The 27,237-nt window shown below is 42.1% G+C and overlaps 1 protein-coding gene across 1 annotated transcript in view; it reads right to left on the bottom strand.

Annotated features, from left to right (window-relative positions):
- Positions 1–27,237, bottom strand: part of DKK3 (dickkopf WNT signaling pathway inhibitor 3) — a 53,133-nt gene continuing 25,896 nt past the window's right edge. Inside the window, exons 5-8 of the mRNA XM_015421628.1 lie at positions 6,977–7,069; positions 3,838–3,982; positions 1,871–2,027; positions 1–899 (exon numbers count right to left, since the gene is read on the bottom strand). Coding sequence (XP_015277114.1) covers positions 671–899; positions 1,871–2,027; positions 3,838–3,982; positions 6,977–7,069 — 624 coding nt within the window. The 3' untranslated portion in view covers positions 1–670. The remainder of the gene's footprint in view (positions 900–1,870; positions 2,028–3,837; positions 3,983–6,976; positions 7,070–27,237) is intronic.

Genomic DNA, 27,237 nt, shown 5'->3' with positions numbered 1-27,237 from the left:
TGGTGGACAAAGCCAGAAGAACTTTTATTTTTTTTAAACCAAGTAAAATAGAGCATGAACTATTGTAAGCCTTAAAATGGTAGATGTCACGTTTAATCAACCTGCAGAACACAAATATTCAACAGAGTTCCTTGGGCGTTGGTAAACCAGAACTTGAATCTAGGTTTAGTACTCATTGAGATGTGAGTTCACAAGGCACAGATTGAACCATAATACCTGAATGCAGTTTACCTAAGAGCTTAAGGCCCATTAGGCAACATTTTTAAATGAATAAAATTGAAATTTACAACACACTGATTATTTTCCCCCTTAAAAAAATATGCAAGAACCAATGCTCAGTCTTCAAATCGAGAACCAGATTCATCCTATGAGAAATTCCTTTGAAATGAACGATATATACAGAAAAGATGGACTCAAACTAACCACTGATGTTAAATACTTAATCTCATCCTATACTAAATATAAAGCATATCTTGCCTAAAACTTAAAAGAGCCGTCCTTAAATGAAGCTCCTGCCCATGTTTGTTTCAATGAAGAATGTGGTTTCACACTTTGTACAGTGCAGAGGAAAATAACCAATTATATTTTAATTATTGCACTTCTATCCAGCAGAAATAGTTTAGTTTGCTATTAAAAACACACTTTTCTAAAAGCACTTGTGACCAATTAATTACATTTTGTCTGCAAAAATCCTATCACTGGCTATGTCCAATTCTTTGGGAACAGACACTTCTTTCTCCAAGCCTTCCTGCATTTGGTTAATCAGTGTCTCTTCATAGTCCTCAGGAATATCTTGTGTTATAAAATCCAGTAATGATATTTCATCTAGCAAAGGTTCCTCCATGCCCTTTTTCTGGTTTTTATTAAAGGATAGCTCACAGAGAGAATCGCTGCTGTAGCTGTTGAAAAAGTAATACATTTTTATGGTCAGTACAATCATACTTTTCTTATAAATCAATTGAGTAAGAGTTTTTGAACAAATAAGTATGGACCACAAGCCTCCAGGGCATCCAGTTTGTGTGTATTAAAATCCTAACACGTACTTAAACACTGTATCCAAGAGTGCATTCCTGAATCTTTCCCCTGATTTCTGTAATCTATCACTTACTTGCATGAAAAGAGAGGCCCATACAAACTATGCCCCCAGTTCATGTTCAATTGAATCAATGTCACAGTTAACCCAATTCATTTCACAGCATGATTGTGGTTGAAAGAGCCCACATGGTATAGTGTTTAAGACAGCAGCAGATTCTAATCTGGAGACCCAGGTTTCATTCCCCACTCCTCCACATGAGGCCTGCTGGGTGACCTTGGGCTAGTCATAGTTCTCTTGGAACTCTCTCAGCCCCACCTACCTCCCAAGGTCCCTCTCTTGTGGGGAGTGGAAGCGAAGGTGATTCTAAGCCTCTTTGAGACTCCTTAGGGCAGAGAAAAGCAGGGTATAAAAACCAGTTCTTCTGAAACGTTTGGAAGCTACAGCCCTGCACACCAATAGTATTGATAAGCACCTCAAAGTTTCAGAGAATGACTCCTCGTTCACCGCTAGAAGCCAGTTCTAACCCAGTTACTGAGCTGACAGGGAAGGAAACTAGATAAGTTATATTAGGATAATGTATCAAACAAGTCTCTTAGCACTTTAAAGCCTACCAGATTTATTGTGGAATAGATTTCAGGAATGAATCCACAGACATCACAATGAAACAAAAACCTGGAAATGGCTCAACCAAGAAATCAGTAAAAAAATAATAACAGAACTACCTGTAATGTTCAGCTCTGTCTGGGCTGTCCTAGAAAGTTCGAGTGACAAATTGCCATATACACAATATTTGGTCATCGATCTGGCTGGCTACTTACTCTTTTAAAGTCTTACCTCTGCATCTTACAAGTCAATCCATGTGCACAGGGGCAGCGATCCAGGGCTCCATCTGGTTCCAGCTCCCATGTAATTAAGTTGAGGAGTCTATTTGAAGGGTCGTGGCAAGATTCTCCTTCTCCAGGTAATGGGGTACACACAGGAAACAGAAGGTCTGTATGCAGAAATTTGGAGGCTTCAATTATGCTTCTCATACCTAATGCCCTATGAGATCATGGCTGGCGAGGGGTATGAAACTCAAGTGGAAGTTTGCCTACAGCAGTTCTTCAGGTGCACCCCTGAGGATATCTCTTCAGAAGTTAGTCTACACCAAGGTGACAAATTTCTCATGGCAACGCTATTTGTTATTTATTTGATTTATACCCCGCCCTCCTCCGCAAGCGAGCTCAGGACAGGTCACAACAGGTCATTTCACAGTAAAAACAGTATTTAAGGCCCCGGTCACATGGGCCGGATATCACGGGGGGGAGGCGTGGCTAATTGCCCCGGCGCAGTTTGATCTGCGATTATGCGATCAGACTCGCCGGCGGCACACCACCGGTCCTTCCTTCGGCGCTGGCGGGTAAACGAGGGACCGGAGGGGAATGCCGCGTGCCGGCATGATCACACCACGGGGGTCTGGAGGCAGCCCGTGGCAAACGTTTACTTGTACCTTGGAGATACTAGTTTTTTAACTCGCATTGTCGACGGTAAGCCACGGATGCACTCCGCTTCCCAGATGTTGGGGTGTGATCGTGCCCGGATAATCCGCCCACCATCCGTGCCTCTCCCGCAGCAACTTTGCCATGTGACCGGGGCCATAATACACAATTTGAATCCAGTTTAAAACAAATTCAGAATAAGATAGCAGGCCGGTTCATGGTAGTCCAGAGCTCCTCCTGCATGGGTGCTGGCTAGATTGTCAATAAAATATCCAATTTGCCAGAAGATGCTGTGCAGATCTCTTTAGCATCATAGGGCCATTAAACAGGGCAGTATGAGCAGAAGAGGCCAAGATAGTTGGATGTCCACCACCTCAGCTGAAGACCTGGCAGGACAGCTCTGTTTTACAGGCCCTGCAGAATTTTCATAGATCCCAATACACCAGTTTGGGAGAACCGGGTCTGATTCCCCACTCCTCCTTTGGCACCTGCTGCAAGTTCTGACAGAGCTTTTCTTGAAAAAGAGCAGTTTCTATCGGAGCTCTCTTAGTCCCACCTACCTCAGATGGTGTCTGTTGTGGAGAGGGGAAGGGAAAGGAGTTTGTAAGCCGCTCTGAGACTCCCTTGGGTAGTGAAGGGTGGGGTATAAATCCAATCCCTTCTTTTCTCTTCTGATCTCATGTTCCACCAGGCCAGGGCAGAAAATGCCCTGGTCAAGGCTAGGTGGACATCTTTTGGGCTGGGGACTACCAGAAGGTGTTGATCTACAGAGCGCAAGGCTCTCCGGGCACATATTATAACCAGATTTAGTATGGATCTTAAAGTTCTGAAGACCAGAACTGCCCAGTAGTGATGCCATGTGCTTTATTGTAGAGACTGCTTTGTACAATAAAGCAAACTGCCCAGTAGTGATGCCATGTGCTTTACTGTAGAGACTGCTTTGTACAATAAAGCTTTCACCAACTCAAGCACATCCATACTGACAACTTTCCAAGTACAGAGTCACAAAATGGTAATTTCTGGCTGAAAAACTGCTGTTCATTGGCCGGCAATAACTTACAAATCAACAGGAGAAGAAATGTTCTGTCCTGACAGCATAATGCTCACTTGCTCAGTCTTTGGCATATGGGAAGATGTGTGTCTTACACTGTAGTGTTCCTCTAGTAAAAACATATTTTTTCTGAGTTCCAGATTACTGTACACGATAGAACAAAGCAGAAATACAAAACCCACACATTGACGTAGTTCCTTGTTTGGTCTTTCATCCATGGGAAAGAACAGAAAAGATAGCAGAATGCACATGGAAATGGTAAAGTGACTGACCTTTTGTAAATGCACAGCACGTTCCGGAATTACAGTCACGCTGGTTTTCACAAATTGTTCCATTTGCTCCTCTTGAGACAGCTTTCAAGCATTCACCCCAGACACAGAGCTGGTTTCCACAGCACTCATCATCTCGAGAGCAATGCTAGGGAAGATGGGAGTGAAGAAAGAAGAAAGCATGCATGGATACAACTCCCACTTGATTATCAGGACAGATAAGTGATTCGACCTGTGCCATAATTGAGCATCTGGTGGTGGAGAAGAAGAGTGGTCTGGACAAGGTGGCCTTGGAGTTGACATTGTGCAGGGAGAGAGACCATTCAGCAACAAGGAGTGGCTGGCTCTCTCCCAAACTGGAGGTCCTTAAGCCATTTAAGGAGTTCAAAAAGGCACTCATGTGTGCCATGGCAAGCTTGGGTCTCATCGTTCTTGTGATCTGATTGCTTCAGCGACAGGAAGTGCATTCTTCCAGCAGTGTGTGTGCTGGTGCAGAGGCTGCAGGGAAGTATTGAGTCCTACCTGGAACTTCTCACCAAGCAGGTCTATATATTGCCAACTATGAGTGACCTACGCATCAAGGACAGCCTCACTAAGTATGCCAGCCAGCTCATTCACTGGAGACATGAGATCTCTTGGTGGGTGCTTTGGTTGCAGACCAAAAGGGACACACTGCTTCTAGCACTACCCCCACTACATCCCCTTTTGGCCAGGGTCTCTTCCTCCCTTCCTGATATTTGCTTTCTTTGTTTTTCTTTCTTTCTTTCTTTCTTTCTTTCTTTCTTTCTTTCTTTCTTTCTTTCTTTCTTTCCACCTCTTTCATTCTTTCCACCTTTCTTTTTCTCTTCCTTCTTCCATCTTCCCTCATCTATTTGCATTTTGTTTCTTCCTCTCTCTTCCTTCCTCCCTCCTCTCCCTCCCCCATCTATTTACTTTCTTCCCGCATTTCTTTTGCTTTCTCCCTTCCTTGCCCCTCCCTCCTCCATCTATTTGCTTTCTTTGTCTCTCCATCTATTTCATTCTTGCTTTCCACCTCTCTCTCTCTCTCTCTCCTAGACAAATAAATATCATCATCAATATCTGTTTTACCCCTTTTGTTTTTATTTTTGGCAGTCTCATTTAATGTTAATACCGAGCAAATTTTCCAATAAAAACGTGTGTAATATTTATTCATGTCTTGCAGCTCTCAAACATCTGACGTTTATGCTATGTGGCTCTTATGTTAAGCAAGTTTGGCCACCCCTGCTCTTAAGTATTCCAAATCAGGTTTGAGCCCATATAAAACCAGTTATACAACTACGGCTGGCCTCATGAGAAAAGCCTGTAGTAGTGAATTTCACAAGTTGATTGACACTGGGCAAAGAAGTGATGTATATCAGGCTTCTTTTTTGGTAGATTCTGCTTTCTCACAACTATCTTCTTTGACAACTACACAACCCCTATACGTGGGGACTGGAATGTATTTATGGTTCTATGTAGATTTGGGCTTAGGAGGGTATAACTCTGGAAATTCAAAGGCAACTAGCCCATCAAGACCAAGCTTCTGGAATATGCATTGTACTGAGATCCTGTTGCTCAGGTGGCGCACAAAAGTAACAGAAGTTCATCACCGAAGCCAAGTAGGTAAGAGTTAAAATTCCACCATTAGTTCATTGGGAGGGGTTGTGGCTCTGTAGCAGAGCATCTGGTTTGCTTGCAGGAAGTGCCAGGTTCAGTCCTTGGCATCTCCAGTTAAAAGGATCAGGTAGCAAGGGATGTGAAAGACTTCTCCCTGAGACTCTGGAGAGTAAGTTGCCTATCAGAATGGACCTTGACAAACCAATGGGCGGCTCAGTTTAAGGCAGCTTCATGTGAGGTGACATTCCTTATTGAAAATTCTGATTCTGTAATGCTGCTTGGGAGCATGGATTGAAATATACTAAGCCACAGAAACCAGTGATTTTGATGGTGGCACTATGCACAGTTGACTAATTTACAGTGAGGATCAATAATGCTATTTATCAATAAGGACCAATACTGTTATTCATCAGATGACTGGGCAGGGAAACCTCGTCCTGATCTAAAAGCCAGTGGGTTAAATCCTACAAAACTATTAATAGCATAACTTCATGGAAGGGATTTTTGCCCCTTCAAGTTACAAAAAGCTACCTTTTAGGGCTTGAAGACCCCTTGATCCTCAGAAGTAGCTTTTCAGAGGCAAGTGTGGCTGCAGTCAGAAGGGGGGGGAGCAACACAAATAATCTGTGCAAGCAGACCGTTTGCAGTTTTATAGGATCCTCTCTCTTGTTCCCACTAATTATAAACCAGCCAACTTTCCCAAAGTGGTCAGGAACGGCATCAAAAATAAGGAATTAACTATTCTGCATGGTAAACACAGAGAGTATCCACATTTAATAGTAGTTTATGCTGATGATTATAATCAGGGGTCATTTGGGGGGGATGCGGGGGGACGCCATCCCCCCGGGTGAGGTGCGGGAGGGCAGGGCCTGGAGCTCCCTGCTGGTGCCCACTGGAGGTCGCCGCCGGCTGTGGGGAGGACACACTTCCGGTGATGTCAGGGGGTGTGGCATATGCTAATGAGTTATGCTAATGAGTCCCCCTAGCTCTTTTTCTACGAAATGACCCCTGATTATAATGTCATGTCGTCTAATGTTTTATCAACCAATTTAGCTAGTAAAGAAAAGCACCCTTGACTAGCTCTCCATTCTAGCTTAAAGGGATATGAAGAAACACCATTTACTATTACACTATGTTGGACTTGGACCCAGTTAATCAAGCCTGCAGAGAAGTTAAACTCTTCTGATGTTTTTACACACAAAAAATCCTTACTAGGACATTTAAGGCTCATGTATACATAATCCCAGCCAGATGTTTCCAATTCCAGTTGAGTGTTCAGCAGACATTTCAGCAATAGCTTCTTCCTGGTCTTTTTACTTCGATCACTTAGGACTGATGCCTTCTCCTCCTAAATGTAGGGTCTACTGTCTAAATGGTCTACTGCTTGGACAATAAAATAAGTACAAATGTTTCGTGCCTTCAGATGAAAATGTAACTCAACAGTCCACCCATAAAATAACCGGCATAACATGTTAGTAACGGCTGGACATGCAGTGAAGAGAGCAGGAAAGTGTCCAATACTCACTGTGTGTTGGGTTTTGCAGACATAACACTTGTACTCAAAACCAGAGAACTCACAATATTTTCCATTCTCACAGTCCTCATCAATAATGCACTCCTAAGAAAGGAATTAAAATAATTTGCAGTATATTAGGTTGCTAGTCTACTTTGCAGGCCACTTAAAAAAAAAAAGTCCTATATTCTAGTGGCTCTAAGAATTCGTTATTGATTATAACTCCCTCGTGTTTCATATAAAAGTATCTGGTATAAGTACAGCTGTTAGAAAGCACACTATAGTCTGCCCCTGCATAGAACCTACATAGTCATTGTATTGCTGGAAATTGGTGACGGTCTCTTCTTAATGTTTTATACACAGGGCTCTTTTTGTAGCAGGAATTCCTTTGCATATTAGGCCACACACCCCTGATGTAGCCAATCCTCCAAGAGCTTGCAGAGCTCTTCTTACGGGGGCCACTGTAAGCTCTTGGAGGATTGGCTACATTAGGGGGAGGTGTCACTTAATATGCAAATGAGTTCCTGCTACAAAAAGAGCCCTGCGAAATTACACAAACTCCGTTGCTTCTATTATGGTCAAGATGTCCCCCATCTCCATTGCCTACCCTGCATCATTTTCTGCCTCACTCACTTCTCCAGCAAACACACATGGTCTATGGATATAAAGTGGTCTATGGATATATGGATTTCCCTGGCGCCATTTGTAATCTAGTGATGGATTCTTATGTTATCACTTCAAATCACTTTTTCATTTGAGGGGACCAGCACATCTAAAATAGCCCAGAACAGTGGATACTGTCGGGCAGGAGGCCCAGTGTTCTTCCTTCTGAAGTGACTCAAACAGGGCCACAGGCTACATAACAAAGGCTTGGCTCTTAATATTTGGCTTGTGCCTCAGGCAAGCTTTGGGCTTTCCAGAGGGGCAATGCTCAGCAAGCCTTCACAGCTGACCAACTTCACATACTCCTTCCATTGACCCTGTGTCAAGCTCTGGGCTTTTCATAGTACAACATATTTGTAAACTATATATAAAGAAAACCGAACTACTTTGAAGCTACAGTTAATACAAAAAAGCAAACTCTAACTGTAAGCATAAGTGGTATGGCAAAATTCAAACAATACCTCGGCAATCAAGTCTGTGTACAAAAATGTATCCTTGGTTTTTATTTGGGCTTGAGGAGTTTAGCGATTTGAAGTTGAACTGATCAATTCTATAGCAGCACTGCTGGCTGAAAATTCCACTAACTCACAGGAAAAAGCAAACATGGGTTTTTTTCACACAAGAGAATCGCCGGTGCTCACCCAAGCTGATCAGAGTACAGCTTTAAATCGATGTGTTTAAACACATGAGGACTTCTCTAATAAGAAAACGGAACAATATCTGGGAGCTTATTCTGGATCTTTTCAGATTATTCAATCTCATCTCACTTTGTGTGGGCCTGTATGCTACCCATCCTTTATGGTATATTCAGGATGCTCGAGGTTCTCTGGCTTCTCTAGTTTTGCAGCACAACAAAGTAGTAACTACACATTTCCCAGCTTTTTCCCCACAATAGAATTTGTAGCATAGACGTTGCTTTACTTGCATTCCATATGCTCTTAACCTACAGCCAAATTTCATGCTGTCAGTCTTTCCAGCTGTCTCTTCATACAAGAGAGCAGCTACATTGTGATTTAACTTTATACAATAAAAGTAAAGCTTGTTGTAAAAGCAATACAACGAGCTCTAGAAAGATGTAGTGTAACAAATGCATCGGCTGGAAGCAGATTAAGTATATAATCTTCGACGTGGTCTCTGTGCTTCACAGCCATGGGATTCAGTGTGCATGCGCTGGATCGATCAGTGCTGTAGCAAGCTCTATTTTAACGGATTTTCACGCCCCAGTCCCTCGGACATGCGCAGGAACCCCGCCGCACATACCCAGAGGAGTGGGCGCAGACATCCCACCAGTTCCTTTCTTACCGCCACGTTGGAAAGACCTGTTTCTCCATCGGTCTGATCGGAGTATGCACTGGCTTTTTTGTGATAACTTGGGCTAACTACAACAGATCTCCAGAGTGCAGAGATCAGTTTCCCTGGAGAAAATGACAACTTTGGAGGGTGGCCTCTATACCATACCATACCATACTGGTCCCTTTCCTCCCCAAACCTTGCACATACACCCGAATCTCCAGGAATTTCTCTAACCCTCTTCTGTGCTATTTCTTAAAAAATGATTTCAACTCACAAACACAAAAATAAAACAAACTACAATCAGCTACAAGAAATCATACATAAGACATAGACAATGATCTTCAAGTACAATCATAACTACAGTCATTTATGTCGTACAGTTATCGAATAAATCATACTTATTTAGAACTCATACATACTCTTAATTTTTCACTTCTATTTAAATATCTTTATTCTACCTTTTCTAACTATCATCATATTTATTAATTAATTTATTTATTAATTAAATTAGTGAATCACCCAATCCCTGTGTTCACAGCGCCCTGAGCAATGCACAACAGTAAATAAAATACAATATAAAACATTCAGTAGAGTCTTACTAACGCCCCAGATGGCATCCATGAATTGAATTTGAAGCCATTTCTGGACTGGGTTGCCACCTTGCAGGCAGGACCAGGAGGAGGCTGAAGGGAAAAGATGGAATAAGGAAGGGGGTGCCATCCATGTTGCCTCTTATCATTTTTTATTTTGACTTAAATTTATTCCTGGTTTTCAGGTATATAATTAAAAATGCTTTCTATCTTTCTTGAAATTCTGAAATTGGTCTATTGTGTATATAAGATGCTAATTTTGCCATTGTTGTATATTCTTTTGATTTATTCTTCCATTCCCTCCCCTCTGGGCATCTTTCTGCTTTCCACCTTGCTGCATATATTACTCTTGCTGCAATTACCATATACTTAAGTAATTCACTGTGTATGCCTGTAACATTACTTGGTAGAATATTTAGTAACATATTTTTAGGAACCATTACAAACTTGAGTTTTAGTATCTTTTGCATTTCTTCGTGTATCTCAGCTACAAAAAGTTAACAAAGCCCCGAAGTTCTACCCACGTTCCATGCTATCAATTGTGAACGGTGTAATGTGTTTTAAAACTGGAAGATATGGTAAACGTACAATTGGTGATCAGAAGAAGTCCATACTGCCATGATTATTGTAGGGAATCCTAATCAATTGGGTGTAGGATTCACAATTTAGGGTTTTAAAGGTGTTTTTTTTTTTTTGGCCATTTCAAATTCAATTACTTTTAAGATCAGATTGAAAAGTAGCATGAATCAGCTGACATGCATGTAGCATAAAGTCACAAGAATTTGAATTTACTATTTAAAAACCTTTACTAACATGGCTATGTGATGGTTATTGGCTCTCTTTAGGGCTGCCAAGTGGGGGCGGGTAAACCCCCGCTTTGGAGGCCCGATTTCCGCCACCACGGAATCGGGCCCCGGGGGGAACTCCGCCCCCCGAAGCGCAGCATGGCTGCGTCACCAGAGGTGACGCAACCATGTCAATCACGTTGGGGGTGTGGCCCTGATTGTCGGAGGGAAAACTCTATGGTTTTCCCTCCATCGATCGGGGCCACGCCCTAAACGTGATCGACATCCCACGTCACTTCCGGGACGTGCTGGCGGTGTGCGCATCGGCGGAGAGCTCCTGGAGCCCAGCGAGGCTCCCCCGCCGGTAAGAAGATACGACTTGGCAACCCTAGCTCTCTTTCTAGTGTTTGTTTAGGTGTTTTTAATTGAATTTTATATGTTAACTTTATTTTAATGGTTCAAATGTTTTACTGCAATGTTTAAAAGTTTCATTGCCATTCATATTGCAGTGCTTTTCACTGGGTGTTTAAATTTGTCTCCTGGCCATCCCTTGGGGCAGGCTTCAGTTTCACACAGACCCACACTTACTATCAGCACATTTTATAAATATTACTATGGACCTTATCGAATGCACTGAAGCTTCAATGCTTCTGCATGACCTTTGTAGATAGTAAAAGCCGTTGCAGGATCGGGGGGGGTAGGGTATAAAACTATAAAAGGTCATTTAGCGTTCCATAATGATATAGTTGGAAGTGTTACACCAAGAAGAAGCTTTAAAATAAAAAATGGCTGCATTTTCCCCTTCCTTAGTTGTACAGATGATAATATACAGCCATACAAAGAAGGCCTTGTATAAGAGGAAATGAACTGAGCCCTATTTATTCCATTAGCTCACCATTACTCCTTTCAGAATCTCACAAACTCTAGTGTGGTTTTTCTGTGCTTTTAGCCTTTAAAGGGACTTGTGCTTTTTTTGTTTTGTTTTTTACTTGTAGCAGATGGATCACCTGCTTTCAACCAGATCAGTATTTTATTTTTTTAAACTAGCCTTTCTGGAAGAAGCAACCTTATACTAACCACATCCAGCACCCATTGCAGTCAGTCAAAGCATTCTATCCAAGATTCAGCCAGAAACCTTTGTATCATGGCCGAAAGTATTTTCTCTCCCCACCCATTTCTTTTTGCTTTTGATCCACCCTGATGAAGAATTCCAAGAACTCAAAAGCTCACACACTGTGTTGGTCAGTTTTACATAGCTTTGTCTCCCATAAATTTCAAGCACAGTAAAAAATGGGAGACAAACCACAGACTACTTTTAATAACATATTATGCATACTAAACATCCAAAGAAGCACACTGAAACTTACAGCAGCTCTGCAGTGTGTAAAGATATTTTCTAAAACTAAGAGCAAACTGGTCTAATCAAATCCAACACCAGCTGTTCCAACTCAGTTTCTTTACTTCAGTGGGTGTGTGTGTGATGTTTTTCAAAGAAAGTAAACCTTTATATTAAGGGAAAGCAATTTAAAAGCTTCAGACTACCAGAAGTCACAGTTAACTCAGAAGTACATGAATTTAAGAAATCTGAGTGGGTTTTTACAATCTTGAGAATATCATACCTCTGAATATTAGAACTGGCAACTCTGCTACACTAATTATTAAAATACTGTTTAGGAAAGTCTCAGATCCTATAGGATGGTGGCAGAATCATCTCTCTTTGGACTAAAAAATCTACAATTCAAAAGTTACCTGTCAGAAAAGATAATAAGGGTTTTAATGTAAAAGGAATTATGTGTTTCTCTGGACTGCTGAAAAGGAGCTCTACTTTTACCAGACTTCTAATCCTATAAAACAATAAGTTACATTGTAAATTTAAATTCAATAATAACTTATCTGATTAAGTGTGTGTGCACATGACAGCTTATGCCCAGAATAAAACTTTGTTGGTCTTAAATGTGCCATTGGATGCAAACCTTGTTTTACATTTTAAAAGTTGACAATAATACGAGCCACCAAATACGGGACCCATTCAGTCATAAAGTTCACTGGGTGGATTTAGGGAAAGTCACCTACTAGCCTGATTACCTAGGACAAGTATAAATTGCAATCAGAAGTTATAAGAGTTGCCCGCTGCTGCTTATCTTGCGTCCTTCCTTTAGAATGGTCCATTGCAACTGTATAGCACATTAACATGGCAAATAATGAGATTTCTTATGAAGTGACACTATCCCTGCTATCATACTCAATGATGAATGAATATTAGAAAACACTTTTTTGTTCAATAAGGTCCGTTCGGATGAAGCTTGTCAAAATATTCCGGAGAACTTCGTCAACCAACATTTCCTTTGGAAACCCCCCCCCCCACCCCCGGTTTGTACTATTTATCATTTACACATGTCTTGATATTAGCGCTATAAATTGATTGTTGTCAGCAAGCTGCCAATTAGTTCCATGTATTTTCTGTATGACTTATCTGTGTCATGGAACCCTCCCGTTCACTCCCTCTTTTGCTTAGACCCTATTTCGCATGATGATAGTATGAAGACAGCAGCTTGTTATATGCATTCCTTTCTATGAACGCTAGTGTTGCTTGAAACGTAGTTATCTGCAAGGTCACAGGTGCGGAGCCGGAGCCGCTTGATTAGAGCATGAGAAGCAATTAATTGTTTAACTTTCAGGAGCAGTTGATTCTCAGGCTTTAGGCACGAGTTTCAACGTACCCGTAGAAGCGGGAACCAATGTCATTGGTTATTGTCTGTATGAATCTGTTTATTATCCCATGTCCTGACCCTCTTGGTCATTCCAAAGAGTCCCTGTGTTCCAGCTTCTTCATTGCTTCAATAAATATTACTTTGCTACAAACGTGTATTCAATTGAACGTGTGGAGATTCGGACAATTGTGTATAGTGCATGTATACAGCTTTCTGTCGTCTTTAGATTTGGATTATTGGAGCTGTGATTCTCTTATTGCACATATCTTCAATATGAGCCTGGCTCATTTCACAAGAGTGCTTCTAGTCTCCCATGTGTGAATGACTCCACTTCTTTGCCTGATGCTTCCAGCTTTGTTTTATAAACAGTGCATCTGCCTTTTATTGTCTCTTTCATCTCCAAAAGTTTTCATCTCCTGTAGTTTTCCAACTTGGATGCCCACTTTATTAGAGCAGTACAAGGTTGTCTCCTGCCTATTTCAATTGATTCCAAGTTTCAGACAGCAGTCCATCAGTTGCTCCAAGTTTATGCAAACTGTAGTTTGCTCCAAGTTTATGCAAACTGAATCAGATTGAACAGGATTTATGAAGAGGTACTCTTGTAATAGTGATCCTGCCATCTAGGGCCAGCTACTGTGATGGCTTCAGTGACCACAGAAGAAAAGAATAAAATTTAAACACTCAAAAGTAACCCGAAAGTGATCTGCTATTGTTGTACCTTCTAATATGGACTCTTCTTTACAAAAGGCTGCCTTAGCTATGCTTTTGAATTAGTTAATAGAATAGATCCATGGTCAGATAATCAGGGAATCGACATAATACAAAAGTAGGCAGAATGGAGATCTCCCATCTAAATACTTGCCACGGCTGACCCTGATTAGCTTTCAAGATCTAACAATGTTGGGCTAGCCTGGCCTATCCAGGTCAAGGCCTTTATAGACCTTCATAAGGAACCATTAAACAACATGAACATAACACAACAGCCTGCTGCATCAGACCAAGGGTCCATCTAGTCCAGCATCCTGTTTCATACAGCAATCAACCAGTTCCTTGGAGGGCAAACAGGGCATAGAGACCAAAGCCATCCCCTTCTGCTTCCTCCTAGCACTGGTATTTGGAGGTTTGCCATCTCTGGATATGGAGGCTCCTTTCAGACACCATGTCCTAGTAGCTACTGATGGATCTGGTTTTATCCAAACCAGGAAAGGGAGGAGAGGAAAGGCTTAGTACCTCCTCTTAAAGAAGACTAGGAAAGGGGAAACCCAGAGGTATCATTGCCTATGATAGTTACACTCACTTCTGTATTCTCTGTGCACAGAATCCGGATTCTTGAAATGTAGCAAACCTGTTTGAGCAATCAAGGTAAGAGGATAGAGACCAAAGGAAAACACACACCATACTATGCCTCTTTGAGATCTGTGAAAATTATTGCCTGCCTCATGTCTGTAGAGGAGAAGACTAGAATACCAGATGAATGTCCTATTTTGACCACTGAGAGGAGTGTTTCCTCTATTTCTTCTGCTGCTCTGAAAACTGGCTAGCAGAATGGAATCAAAAGCAAGCCAAGGACAAAAGGTTATCTGCATCTGACAGGCACTTTCAAAGCACTGAGTGTGCCCTGGATGTAGGATGGTGCGCTCTCTCTCTCTCTCTCTCTCTCTCTCTCTCTCTCTCTCTCTCTCTCACACACACACACACACACACACACACACACACACAACCACCAATATTAGAAAACCCCGTAGAATCAGTTGAACAACTTTTATATAATTTACAAATATACGGGCAAGCGGCAGGACTGAGGATAAATTTTTCAAAATCTAAAATAATGACGAAGAATTGTACAAGTGAAATAGAAACATTATTATCCAAAAAATCAGGATTTATGATTACTAAAAAAATCAAGTATTTGGGGGTCTGGTTAACTAATAGATGCAGTTCTTTATTTGAAAATAACTATAAAAAATTGATGACTGAAATTAAGAAAGACTTGGAGAGATGGGAAGGCCTACAAATATCTTTATTAGGCAGGGTGGCAACAATTAAGATGTCTATCTTGCCCAGAGTTATGTTTTTGTTTCAGATGCTACCGGTTATTAAAAACTCAAAATTTTTCAAAGATTTAGGGAAATTAGTTTCTACCTTTATTTGGCAATCTCGGAAACCCAGATTTAAACTGAAAATATTACAAGAAAGAAAGGAGAAAGGAGGGTTGGGTTTACCGGAATGGCACCTATACTACAAAGCAGCATCAATGTTATGGATACAGGACTGGGCAACATTAGCGAATAGTAGGCTACTGAAGTTGTAGGGACATGACCTCCCGATGGGTTGGCACGCTACAATCTGGTATGATAAAGGGACGAAAAGTTTCGAAAAACACTATATAAGGGCAATATTAGTTAAGGTATGGAGAGATATTAAGCAACAATTTTATGTCAAGGTCCCAAGATGGGTGTCCCCCATTGAAGCTTTTGTGCTGCCTATGAGTATGAAAAAAAAATTTGTTATGATGATTTGCTAGATAGTAGAAGCGAACTTAAGTCTATTGAAGGTTTGAAAGATAATAACGTGGAACTTTCATGGTTACAAGTTTTTCAGGTACAAGCAAGATATAAGGAAGACAAAAAGCAAGGATTTTATGATAAACATACAGAAATAGACAAAATATGGATTGAGTCAAAAAAACAAATTATAAAAAATGTCTATGGAAAGCTATTAGAGGTTAAAATGAAGGAAGAGGTGGTGAGATCCAGTGTGGCAGCATGGTGTAAAGATTTAGGATATAACATAGAGATAGACAGGTGGTTGAGGGTATGGGATACAAACATAAAAATCACAAGAGCAATTGCTTTCAAAGAAAATATTTATAAAGTGGCTCTGAGGTGGTACCTATATCCAGCCAGAGTGGCAAAATTTTCGAGGGCGACATCTGCTATATGCTGGAAATGTAGACAGAATATTGGTACATACTTCCACATGTGGTGGAAATGTAGCAAAACAAAGAGATACTGGAAGATGATAAGTAAAATACTGCAAGAAATTATGGAAGTGACTGTTCCATTTTGCCCAGAATTATATCTTCTTAATATAGTCCCAGAGGGTTTTGGGGATACAGAGAAATATTTGTTGTTACATTGTATAACAGCTGCAAGGATTTTGTTTGCTAAGTATTGGAAGAAGGAAGAAATACCGGAGAAGTTAGAGGTTATAAAAAAGTTTTTTGAAATTGCCGAAATGGACAAAATATCCTGTATGTTGAAGGGAGAAGACAACCTACTTTTCGAAAAAAAGTGGAAAAAACTGTACAACTGGAAGTTAAAGGTGGAGGGTTAATTGGGAGAATTTGTAAGGAAAGAGACTGCACGCACATTTCTGTTATAATGAAGGAATAGCTTGACGTTGATGTAAATTTAAAAAACTTGATAAATAAAATATTTTTAAAAAAAAAACAAAAAACCACCAATATTCTAAATGTTCACTTCCATACCATAATCAAAGCTTTAATCGTACTGTATAATGTATAGTTTCAAAGGGTTATTACGACATCATCCCTATGATAGAGTCAGCAGTTAAGCAGCATGGAATATATATGACAAACCCCTCGCCTTGTTGACTTTCTGCAATACAAGAAAGCTATCTATTCAAAACAGCTTTTGTTTCATCTTATACTAGCCTGATACCCGTGCTTCGCTACAGTATTTAAGTTCCGTAAATCCAGTTATAATACTGATGATGTGAAATCTGAAATGTGACATTTGTTGTGGGAATTCTAACGGAGAAGATTGTACTGTAAGAAATGAAGTGAGACATACATACTTATTTTTTTTCTCTACTGAGGAACCTATCTCTAGGCCACATTGGTGGTTCTGCCCTCAGGTGCTAGGATCACCAGGCTGCTTGATGAGCTCACTCTGGAGCAAGCCACATAGCACTGTCCATTTAAGAAGCAGTCGTCTGTTACGTCAACTCCTGCCACCTTCCACGAAAGTGATGGCCTCTCTACTTGTGTTCCTGGATTGTTTTGTTCATATGGAGACTGTGTTGTTCTGGGCACCTCAGGGTGATCTTGCTGGTACTTGGCCTGCGCAGCTCAGTGGACTGCAGGAGTACTAGGTGCAAATGCCTTTGCCGCATTCCTAAGTTACCTCTTCCTTGTAGCGTTGGTGTATCTGGCTCGACATTTGCCAGGAGCTTTCTTGGGGACAGTAAGAGGTGTGAGGGGGAGTTGGTGTGAGGGAGTGGTGATGTGGTGGACATTTCTTCATGATGGAGGCACGCATCGAAATGGCTCCTCTAAATGTCCTTTAGTATCTCTCCATAAACATTCATACCCTGGCCCTGCTCCTATATCTGACAGACCCCAGCCTGTCTGGTGTTGGGGGGGGGGGAGGTTGTATTTAAAAGCATTGGGGAGGCTGGGCCAGCAGCAGAGCTAAGGCAATCCTGCTGAGCAAACCTCCCCGGCGGCTGTAAGCATCCCACCTCCTTTCCTACACCTGACAGGCAGCTGCCTGTCCAGTGTAGGACGGGGAGGGGGAAGGAGTATTAGTAGCCACTGTGGAGGTGGGGCTGCACCTGACAACCACCTGTTAGGTGTAGGAGGGGGGAGGAGTATTAGAAGCCACTGTGGAGGTGGGGCTGCACCTGACAACCACCTGTTAGGTGTAGGAGGGGGGAGGAGTATTAGAAGCCACTGTGGAGGTGGGGCTGCACCTGACAGACAATCGCCTGTTAGGTGTAGGAGGTCGGCGGGGGTGTTGGAAGCCATCAGAGAGGCTGGGTGAGCAGCTTTGCTTCACCTCACAGGTGGTAGTTGGCCACTCCTGATTTCCTCAGCTGTCATTAGCTCTCTGCAGTTCCTTGTAACTTTTTTTTTTAACCTCAGAACACTGAGCCTTGCAGCTGACCAGTCGGGGGGTGCAGGGAGGAAGCTGCCTAGGAATCAATGTGGGGAGCACATTTTACCCCTTTTGACCTACTTAGGGGTTGAATTTCTTAAAATCCCTTCTTGGTGAGCACCTACGCCACGGTAGAAGTGCTCTCCCCAAATTTGGTGTCTCTAGGTCCAGTGGTTTGGCCTACGCATTGATTTTACGGTGAGGAGACTTTCTTTTATATATACCGAAGATGCCATTTCCCATGCATACACATTCTGTAACAGACACTGTACTCTGACGGAACAGACTCACAGGGACTGTTCCTTCAGGTCCCAGGAGCTCAGAAAAGCCCTGCAGCCACCCCTAGTTTTTGCCCTGTCATGCCATCCTTTTCCTTTATGGGGTGGACACAACTTCTCTGGGTAGTAACCACTGCCACCAATAAACCTTCTCCCCATTGTCTCTCAACACGTGGAAGGATTTCAGAGCCTATCTATTCCATTTCAGGAACTGGTTACTAATGTTTTTTTCCTGTCATTTCAGACAGACCCATTTTAGTAACTGGCTGTTAATGGAATATATTTACCTGTTCATACAATGCCGGTTGACTCCCGTCTGAGAAGCGTGTCTGAGGCGTTGTTGATGAAAACTGCTTTCCTCAGGTCTTCAATCCCTTCTTCTGGATCTGAATCGCTACAGTGGGCTGTGTAAAATGCCCTGTAACGCTTCCCCCAGTGACAGGTTTTTTGTGCCCTCTTTTCCCCAGCGCACAATCTCGCCTCTTTTTTTATTATTATTAAATGTTCTATTGGGAGCGCTATAGCGCTATAACAGGATGTCAAATCAGCGCCATAGCACTCCCAATAAAATGTTCCCCCCCAAAAAAAACCTCTCAGGGAGATCATGGCACGGAGGAAAGACTGAGGTGAATTCTAAGGTGGAGGGCATTTCTGCACAGACATATTACCACTCATCACATTTAACAATCTACATATGGGGACTAGGGGTGGGCACAAACCAGAAAAATTTAGGTTCATGGAGTTTGATGGTTTTCATAGACCCCAAACTTTCACAAACTTATCCATTGCATGAACTGGTTTGTGCTTCGGGAAGTTTGGCGGGGGGCACAGCTCCACCGGGAAGTGAGTGCCAACGTAGTAGTTAAGAAAAAAGGACTCTAATCTGGAGAACTGGATTTGATTCTCCATTCTTCTACATGAAACCTGCTGGGTGACCTTGGCTCAGAACCCCACCTATCTCACAAGGTGCCTGTTGTGTGGAGGGGAAGGGAATGTGATTGTCAGCCACTTTGAGACTCCTTAAGGTAAAGAAAGTAAAGGTAAAGGTTCCCTTGCTCGAAAGCCAGTCGAATCCGACTCGAGGGTTGTGGTGCTCATCTCCGTTTCAAAGCCGAAGAGCCAGCGCTGTCCGAAGACGTTTCCGTGGTCATGTGGCCGGCATGACTAAACACCAAGGCGCACGGAACGCTGTTACCTTCCCACCGAAGTGGTACCCATTTATCTACTTGCAATTTCTTGCTTTCGAACTGCTAGGTTGGCAGGAGCTGGAACTAGAGATGGGAGCTCACTCCGTCATGCGGCACCCGGGTCTCGAACTGCTGAACTACTGACCTTCCACAGCCTACAGTTCAGCGTCTTAACCACTTGAGCCACCGCTTTACTCCTCAAGGTAAAGAAAAGCAGGGTATAAAAACCTACTTCTTCTTCCCCAAAGTCTATTATTTAATTCATACGTATATGGCCCTTCCACCAGAAAAAAATGTATACCACTGGGGGGGGGGGGGGAGAGATGCAAACACACACCTCCAGTCTGTTTTCAAGTGTCTATTTTTGACTATGTCCTGAATACTAGACAGAAGTGTGAAAAGTCTCCAAGGAACTATACAGTCCCTTATATATTGGCCCACAAGGTACACTAAGAGGAGCTCCCAAACTATAAAAGCAAGGCAGCTGTGCAATCCCCATGTTCGTCAGACCAAGCTCAGAGAAGTTTCCCAACCTATACAAGTTAAAGTGGAGTCCTTCACATACTCTGTAAGTCTTCCAAACTTAGTCAGAGCAGCTTAGACAAACTCTCTCTCAAATCAGGGACTTTCCTGTCTTGCTGGCTAGCTCAGGTTCTGTCCAGTTTCCTGGAATCTTAAAAAGAAACCTTTGTGGGATTTTGAACAAATTTTGACAAAAATGTAATCAGCATCCAGGACTTGGATGAAAATAACACACGCTTGATTTTCATATGATTTACCTCAGTAGTCAACAAAAGATTATCCATTTTGAGACAAAAATCGGAATTCACAATAATTTGGTTCTGCTCTAGTTATTGGACAAGGCACTTTCATTTTGGAACACTTCCCCATTCCATCCTTGTACAGAAAAGATTGTGGAGAAACAATCTGAAAGATTGCATAAGTACTCAGAATTGGCTCTATGCATGTTCTGGTACATGCAGTCAAACTTCTGATGTCGTCAACAATGGGAATAGTACTCTGACACACACAAATGCACATGCACTGAACTGCCTCTTGTCACTACAGTGAATTGGAAAGCACTCTAAGATAACAGCATAAAGAAATATACCATACCCCTAGTCCATTTTCTACCAATTTTACATCTACACTCTTGGAAACAACTACTGTACAATGTTTGCAAAATATAACAGCGGTGCCACACGGAAGAGCAGTTCTGCTTACTTCTGCAGGGAACGCTGGTTTGATGGCTGTTGTATTCTTTTGGATGGCATCACTGATAACTGCCAGCCACCCAGAAAGATCAAACAAAATACTCATTAGCAAAAGATGCTGAAAACTCTCTTGGAAGCCTCTAACAGGAAAAAAGAACAAAGACGATTTCAGAAAGCTTACATAAAACCATAACCTCTCTCAAGGGGATACACTGGATTCTTCCATTCTGCAGTGTTTCATTCCACAAATCTGCCGGGACTTGGCTCAAATAAGAAGAAAAAAGGAGGTGAACTCACACAGTCGGGTTTATTCCGATTTGGCACCCTGATCAGTAATAATAATAATAATAATAATCATCATCATCATCATCATCATCATCATCATCATCATCATCTTTCAATTTATTAATCGCTCAATCCTGCAGAGCTTGCTGGCTCTGAGCGATTTACAGTTACTCATTCACGGGGGACTAAATGATTTATGGGGGTAAGGGAGGACAACATATATCTTTTAAATCACACACATTCAGTCGGCGAGGGTTTGTTCAGCTGCGGGTCAGACGTGCCCCCCCGGGGTTTTTTTTTGCTGTGCCCACCCTCTCTAAGGAGTGGTACCCATTTTATCTATTCGCCAAAGCTTTCGAACCGCTGGGTGGACGGCGAGCTAGGGACAAGGCTGGTAGCTCACACCAACACGGGGCTAGAACTGACAGCCATACTGTTCAGCTCAGATGTTACTAACCAGAGGATAAATCCTCTGTGCCACCGCTTTCAGCAGTAAAGAGCCTGGCACCACCAGGGATTCCAAGAGTTATTGTGCCACATCAGATAGTTGAATTGGGATACTGAGTCAATACAGACATATGTTACTTAACCAGTTACACGTTTCCTCCCTTTCCACCACTCTTCCTTTCTGGAATTCATAGCACCCTCCTTATTATGGTTAAACATTATGCTGAGAGCACTGTAAGTGGCAGAGCTCAGAAGTTATTTAACAAGCATTTGACACCAGAGTTTCAAGTCTTAGTGTAGGGGAAACCATGGGTTGGATCCAGACTAAATTTTCAAGTGGCAGGATGGAACTTTACTGTCTTATCCCCTCTTCCCACTGCAGCTCACTGATCTTCAGCATAACTGAAATACTAGCATGACATTATGGTTAAAAGTTCCCATATTTTACAAAATGTTGAGCAGATTCCCCTGACGTGTTTCCTCATTTAAAATATGTGTAATTAAGACTCACAAGGGTACTTTAAAAGCCAGACTATAGTTGCCTAGATCTAAAACACAACATGAACTACATATGTCAATTTTTATCATGTGAAACTCTAGATAATTTTAAAATTCACTGTTCTGCCATAGGGTGAACATACTGAGCATTTTCCTGTACCATTCTGAGTACTGGCTAAACATATTGCTTAATGGCTGGACTGTGAGAAGGCTTTAAGCAGAGGTGCTAAGTAAGCATGTATCGAAGCCAACTGATTATTAAGCCCCATAAAGCAAAACTGTAGACAGAATTTTGAGAGCTCCCCTTAGCTAAGCCTGATGGGGAGCAGATAAACTGGTTTGACAGAGACATCCCTACTAAAAGTTTGTTTCTATTATGCTGTACTTTAATAACTCACCAGCACATTGATGCAGCTACTAAGGGTTTCACTAGCATACAGATTCAACCAATAAGTGCCAACAAGCAATAACGTAGATGTACTTCTTTAATTGAACTCTTATAACATCTCCTGACTTCTCTAATTGAACTTTTGGGACATACCCAGCATCACCAAACTTACCAAAATTTCTGTTTTTGCAAATAAGAAACAGAATGAATACATATATATATGAGTCACAACAATGGGAATACTCTTCTGTTCCACAACCCTTTCAGGTGAAGTCAACATAACATTCAAACTGGAGACAGGTTAGCGGTGTTAAGTATAGTTGTCTACAACTACTTCTTTTACAGGCACAAGAATTTGAATATAGGATCCATAATCGGGAAATGAAATCTGCAGCTAAATCAGGAGCTGTCAATCTTTTTGACCCAAGTACCAAAATAATCGCATCTACATGTGAAGCTATTGGGTGTACCAGAAAAATCAGGGGGAGAGTGATGTGGGTTGTTCTTGGTCTGGAGCAAGCCAATTCCCAGCAACAATGGGATCTTCTTGGATCCTGCTGGCAGCTATGAAGGTCTTGGAAGCCCATGTTGAGCACAAGCCATGTCCATCGCCTTCTCCAACAGAGCTCCTTGGGCACCAACCTCAGTTGCTTGAGGGGGGAAACCCTGCATCCTGAGCAAAATGGCCACATGTGGCCATCTGGCATGTGTGCTCAAGGCTGCCTACCCCCTGTAAAGATGTGGAAGACACCTTATTTACCTGATGAATATTAACTACAATTGCCACTGAAGCTGAACTTCGCAAATTTGAAAAAGCTGAGCAAAGTGCAAGACCAAACTTCCTCTGGAGTCCAGGTATAATTTAGGAAGAGCTCAGGGTCAAATTGCAAGCCCACCCCACCATCCTTGTCCAAGCAGCTGTTGCCTTCTCTCCCCTTCTGGCAAGGAAACCTTTCTACAGGCCTCCTCCCTTCCTAACGTCAACTATGGTTTTGCATTACATCTGGTCCAGCAGAAGCCTTGCTAAAAGCTCCCAAATAACCATGGGCTTGGATCCAGCAATGTGCAAGTGGAAGCATAAGGGGACTTAGAACATTTCCGCTTGCACAACGTCTTGCTTCAGCAGAACAACAAGGTACACTATGTTTAGCACAGGGGCTAGATGTTTAGCATAGGCAGGGCTTTTTTGGTAGAAAAAGCCCAGCAGGAACTCATTAGCATAATACCCAACAGCAGGAACTCATTAGCATATTAGTCCACACCCCTGACAGCACAGCTCATTCGCATATTAGGCCACACCCCCGTGCTACCAGAAGTGTGCTCATCCAGTCACACCCACCTTTTGCTTCTTATTCTCTTTACCTTGTTTGTTGACAAAACCCAGGGCTTTTTTTGGAGCAGGAACTCCTTTGCATGTTAGGCCACACACCCCTAATTGTAGCCAATCCTAATGAGTTTTTGCTGTTGGGTGTGGCCTATTATGCTAATGAGTTCCTGCTGGGCGTGGCCAATTTGGGAGCCAGCCGGAACTCCGTTCCTGTGTTTTCCTGCCCCAAAATAGCCCTGAGCATAGGGTTTTCCCTCCACCCTAGTGCATGTAGAAATCCTTCAGTGGATCCAAGCCATGGTTTGCTGATAGTAGTTTGCCTACTAGCGATCTCTGGTTTACCAGAAAATCCATGGTTTGCAACAGATTTCATGCAATATGAAATGACAGTTCAATAATAAAAAGAAAAGTCAGAGAGGAAAATACCACTTTAGAGATGGAAAGAGGAAACCACACATTCACAAAGTGGGCCCCAGTTTGTAAGGAGTCAGCATTACATCTGCTCTGGACCTATATATGGTTTGTACCATATTCTGGTCATGGTGTTCATCAGGATCTGGGTTAAAGTCATCTGGAGGTTTACAATAACTACTTGCTTGTATAACCATTTCTAGGAAAAATTAAGCCTTCCTAGCTATACTTCTATTTCTTAAATAAGCATGCCACGTTTACACACTAGCATATAATCTGGAACAACAGAAGATCAGTGGAATGATTTTGCATTAAATACATGATTCCCATTTCACTGACAATTCACTGATTTTCTACAATTCTGATCATGGCACTATGTCTTATTTTTCATCCCTGGCAAGTACTTTGACCTTTTGCCCACAACCAAGCTATATTGCTTGCTATCAGCAAGAAAGACTTTTAATCACTCTGGTGATTAAAAGAATTTTTGGATGGGTTTCAGCAACTACAGATTTCAACAATGTTACACAGGCTGACTGAGTTTGGGAACAGCAACAAGTGTATGGAAATCAGCTCTCATTTTGTTCATATCCAGCAATCATTAAGACCATCTCTCAGACTCTCACACAACATAATTTTCATCCTCAAATTTTGCACAACCAGGTAACCATTGCTATGGGTTGCAAACTGAAGATAGGACCACACAAAGGTCATGGACCTGACTATTGGATCACGTCTTCTAAAGCATTAATAGCTTTTCATCCATTTTACAACTGACCTTCTTGAATAGTGCACTAGAGCTCAGTTTGTAACAGAAGTTAGTGGATGAACAAGGCACTCTTGGGAATCTCTCAGTATACTGAATGTATGGGTATGAGCATAAACTCCTTGAGATACCGTGTAGAGTTCTCAGACTTTGCCACAGCAAGCCTGATCAGGACAATGAAACTGGACAGAGATACAACTAAGAAAGTCAAAGTCAAACCATTTTAAAGACAAAGTTGTTAAACACAGGTGGTTAGGCCTTACTGAAGAACAATCAGTGTTCTTCAAAGGTAAGGACTGCATCACCAAACAAAAGCTTCTGACTAAACTTAACAATATGGGCTGAATGAGTAACTGATTCTTTAGAAAAGAGGAAGCAGACAGTGGGAATAAATGGGACATCCTTCACAATGGTGATGGTAAGGAGTGTGGTCATCCAGGATTATGTTGACACCACTGCTATTTGTTCACAAATATGCTGAAAATTCGAGTAGACAGTGAGGTAGCAAAGTTTGTAGATGACCCCACTGTATAGAAATATTGATTTCTATAGGTTTCATGTTTCCCCTGGAATGCCTCTTGCTGATACCCTGCTGTGTTGATTTCCTGTTGAAGCCAAATAGAGTGGTCCAGATGGCCTCTATTGCCATGCCATAAAAACATTCTTTCACACCTCCATGCTGGAAGCTAGGCCAGCATGCCAGAAACTGCACGTAGCTCATAGAGAAGCTGGAGTTTGGGGATCATTTGACTCCAGAGGGTGTTCCCCAGACCTAGCCTATCCCCCACCCATTGCCATGACAACCCAAAAGTTGGACACCCCCTTCCTACCCGTGATTGGCTGATGGCCACAGCTAGTCATGATTAGATTGGGTTTTTTAATTGTCTGACCCTTGGGGGAGAGCTCAGATTTTCCTTGCTCTCTCTACTGTTTGAATTGCACCTGGGAAATGCTGTCCCAGGTAGAACAAAGGACTGCTTTGTGAGCTAAACATGTGCTTGCAAAGATGGAATTCTTGTTTCTCAAGATACCTGGACTCTTCCAATGGACAATATTGAACTCTTGGATGCTACCCTGACGTTGGTAAATATGCTTCCTTATTGTGTAGTAAGGCATAGACTGCCTAGCCATTCTTATTTTGAATCCTTATTGTCTGATTGCAAGTTCTATACTGAATAAAATATTATTCTTGTTATAAACAGAGTCTGTTTTGATGTGTAACTGAATTCCAAGCTAAATCTTGCAGCCTAAACCGCTGACCAATTGCGCTACCTTGGTAAGATTAACTGCGCAGCTCTGGATTGAGTTGCTGATGTATTAAGTCCCGGGTGCCAACTGAGATTCTGGGATCTCTAATCTCAGGCTGGTGAGGGATTAAATCTAGAGATCCCTGGTGGCTAGTGTTCTGAAATCCAGAGAGCCTACCTTTCTGGGTTATTGTGTAATGTATTGTGCCAGTGTAGAGTTCTTCCTCTCATCCCTGGACTGGCCTGGGGGGGCAGAATCTACACATAGTTCAGGATGGTGGAAATAAAAATGAGTTGTGAGGAACTCCAAAAGGATCTCTCTGAGTAAACAGGCAATGAAATGACAGATTAAACTCAAAGTAATGCTGTCCTAATTTAACATACATGCTGAAGTGATGGTGATGAATCAACAAAAGTCTTTGGGGGCAGCAGTAGATAGCTAACTCTATGTGTGGCAGCAATAACAGGGCAAATTCCATGCTAGGAATCATCAAGGAAGGGACTAAGAATAGAACTGCCAGCATTCAAATTTCTGGAATACCATCTACAGTTCTGGTCATTGCATAAAAGATATTGAAGAACGGAGAAAAGTGCAGGAAAACACAACCCAAATGATCCTATGAGGCAAGCCTAAGGCATATCGGACTTCTTAGCAGAGAAGAAAAATGACTGAGTGAACCATTCAAGCAGAATCTAAGTCCAATGTTATTCAAAACAACTTACTCCCATAAAAGTAACTTCAGGATTACTGCCTGAAAGATCTATTAAATTAAGCATGGCGTTGTTGTTCAGTTGCACAATTGAATCTGACTCTTCGTGATCCCATGGACCACATCACTCCAGGCCCTCCAGTCTTCCGTCGTGCTTCGAAGTTTGCTTAATTTCATGTTTGTTACATTGATAACGCTGTCTAACCATCTCATCCTTTGCCGTCCCCTTCTTCTTTGACCTTCAATCTTTCCCAGCATCAGGGTCTTCTCCAGTGAGTGCTCCCTTCTCATTTGGTGGCAAATAATGGTATGTTGTTGTTGTTGTTCAGTCGCACAGTCGAGTCCGACTCTTCACGACCCCATGGACCAGATCACGCCAGGCCTTCCTGTCTTCCACCGTCCTCTGAAGTTTGCTCAATTTCATGTTCGTTGCATCTATGACACTGTCCAACCATCTCATCCTTTGCCGTCCCCGTCTTCTTTGACCTTCAATCTTTCCCAGCATCAGGGTCTTCTCCAGTGAGTGCTCCCTTCTCATTTGGTGGCCAAAGTATTTGAGCGTCAGTTTCATT

The sequence above is a fragment of the Gekko japonicus genome, unplaced genomic scaffold, assembly GCF_001447785.1.
Source record: "Gekko japonicus isolate JY-2015 unplaced genomic scaffold, Gekko_japonicus_V1.1 scaffold1834, whole genome shotgun sequence".
Lineage (NCBI taxonomy): Eukaryota > Metazoa > Chordata > Lepidosauria > Squamata > Gekkonidae > Gekko > Gekko japonicus.
This window is presented reverse-complemented; position numbering and strand designations above follow the sequence as displayed.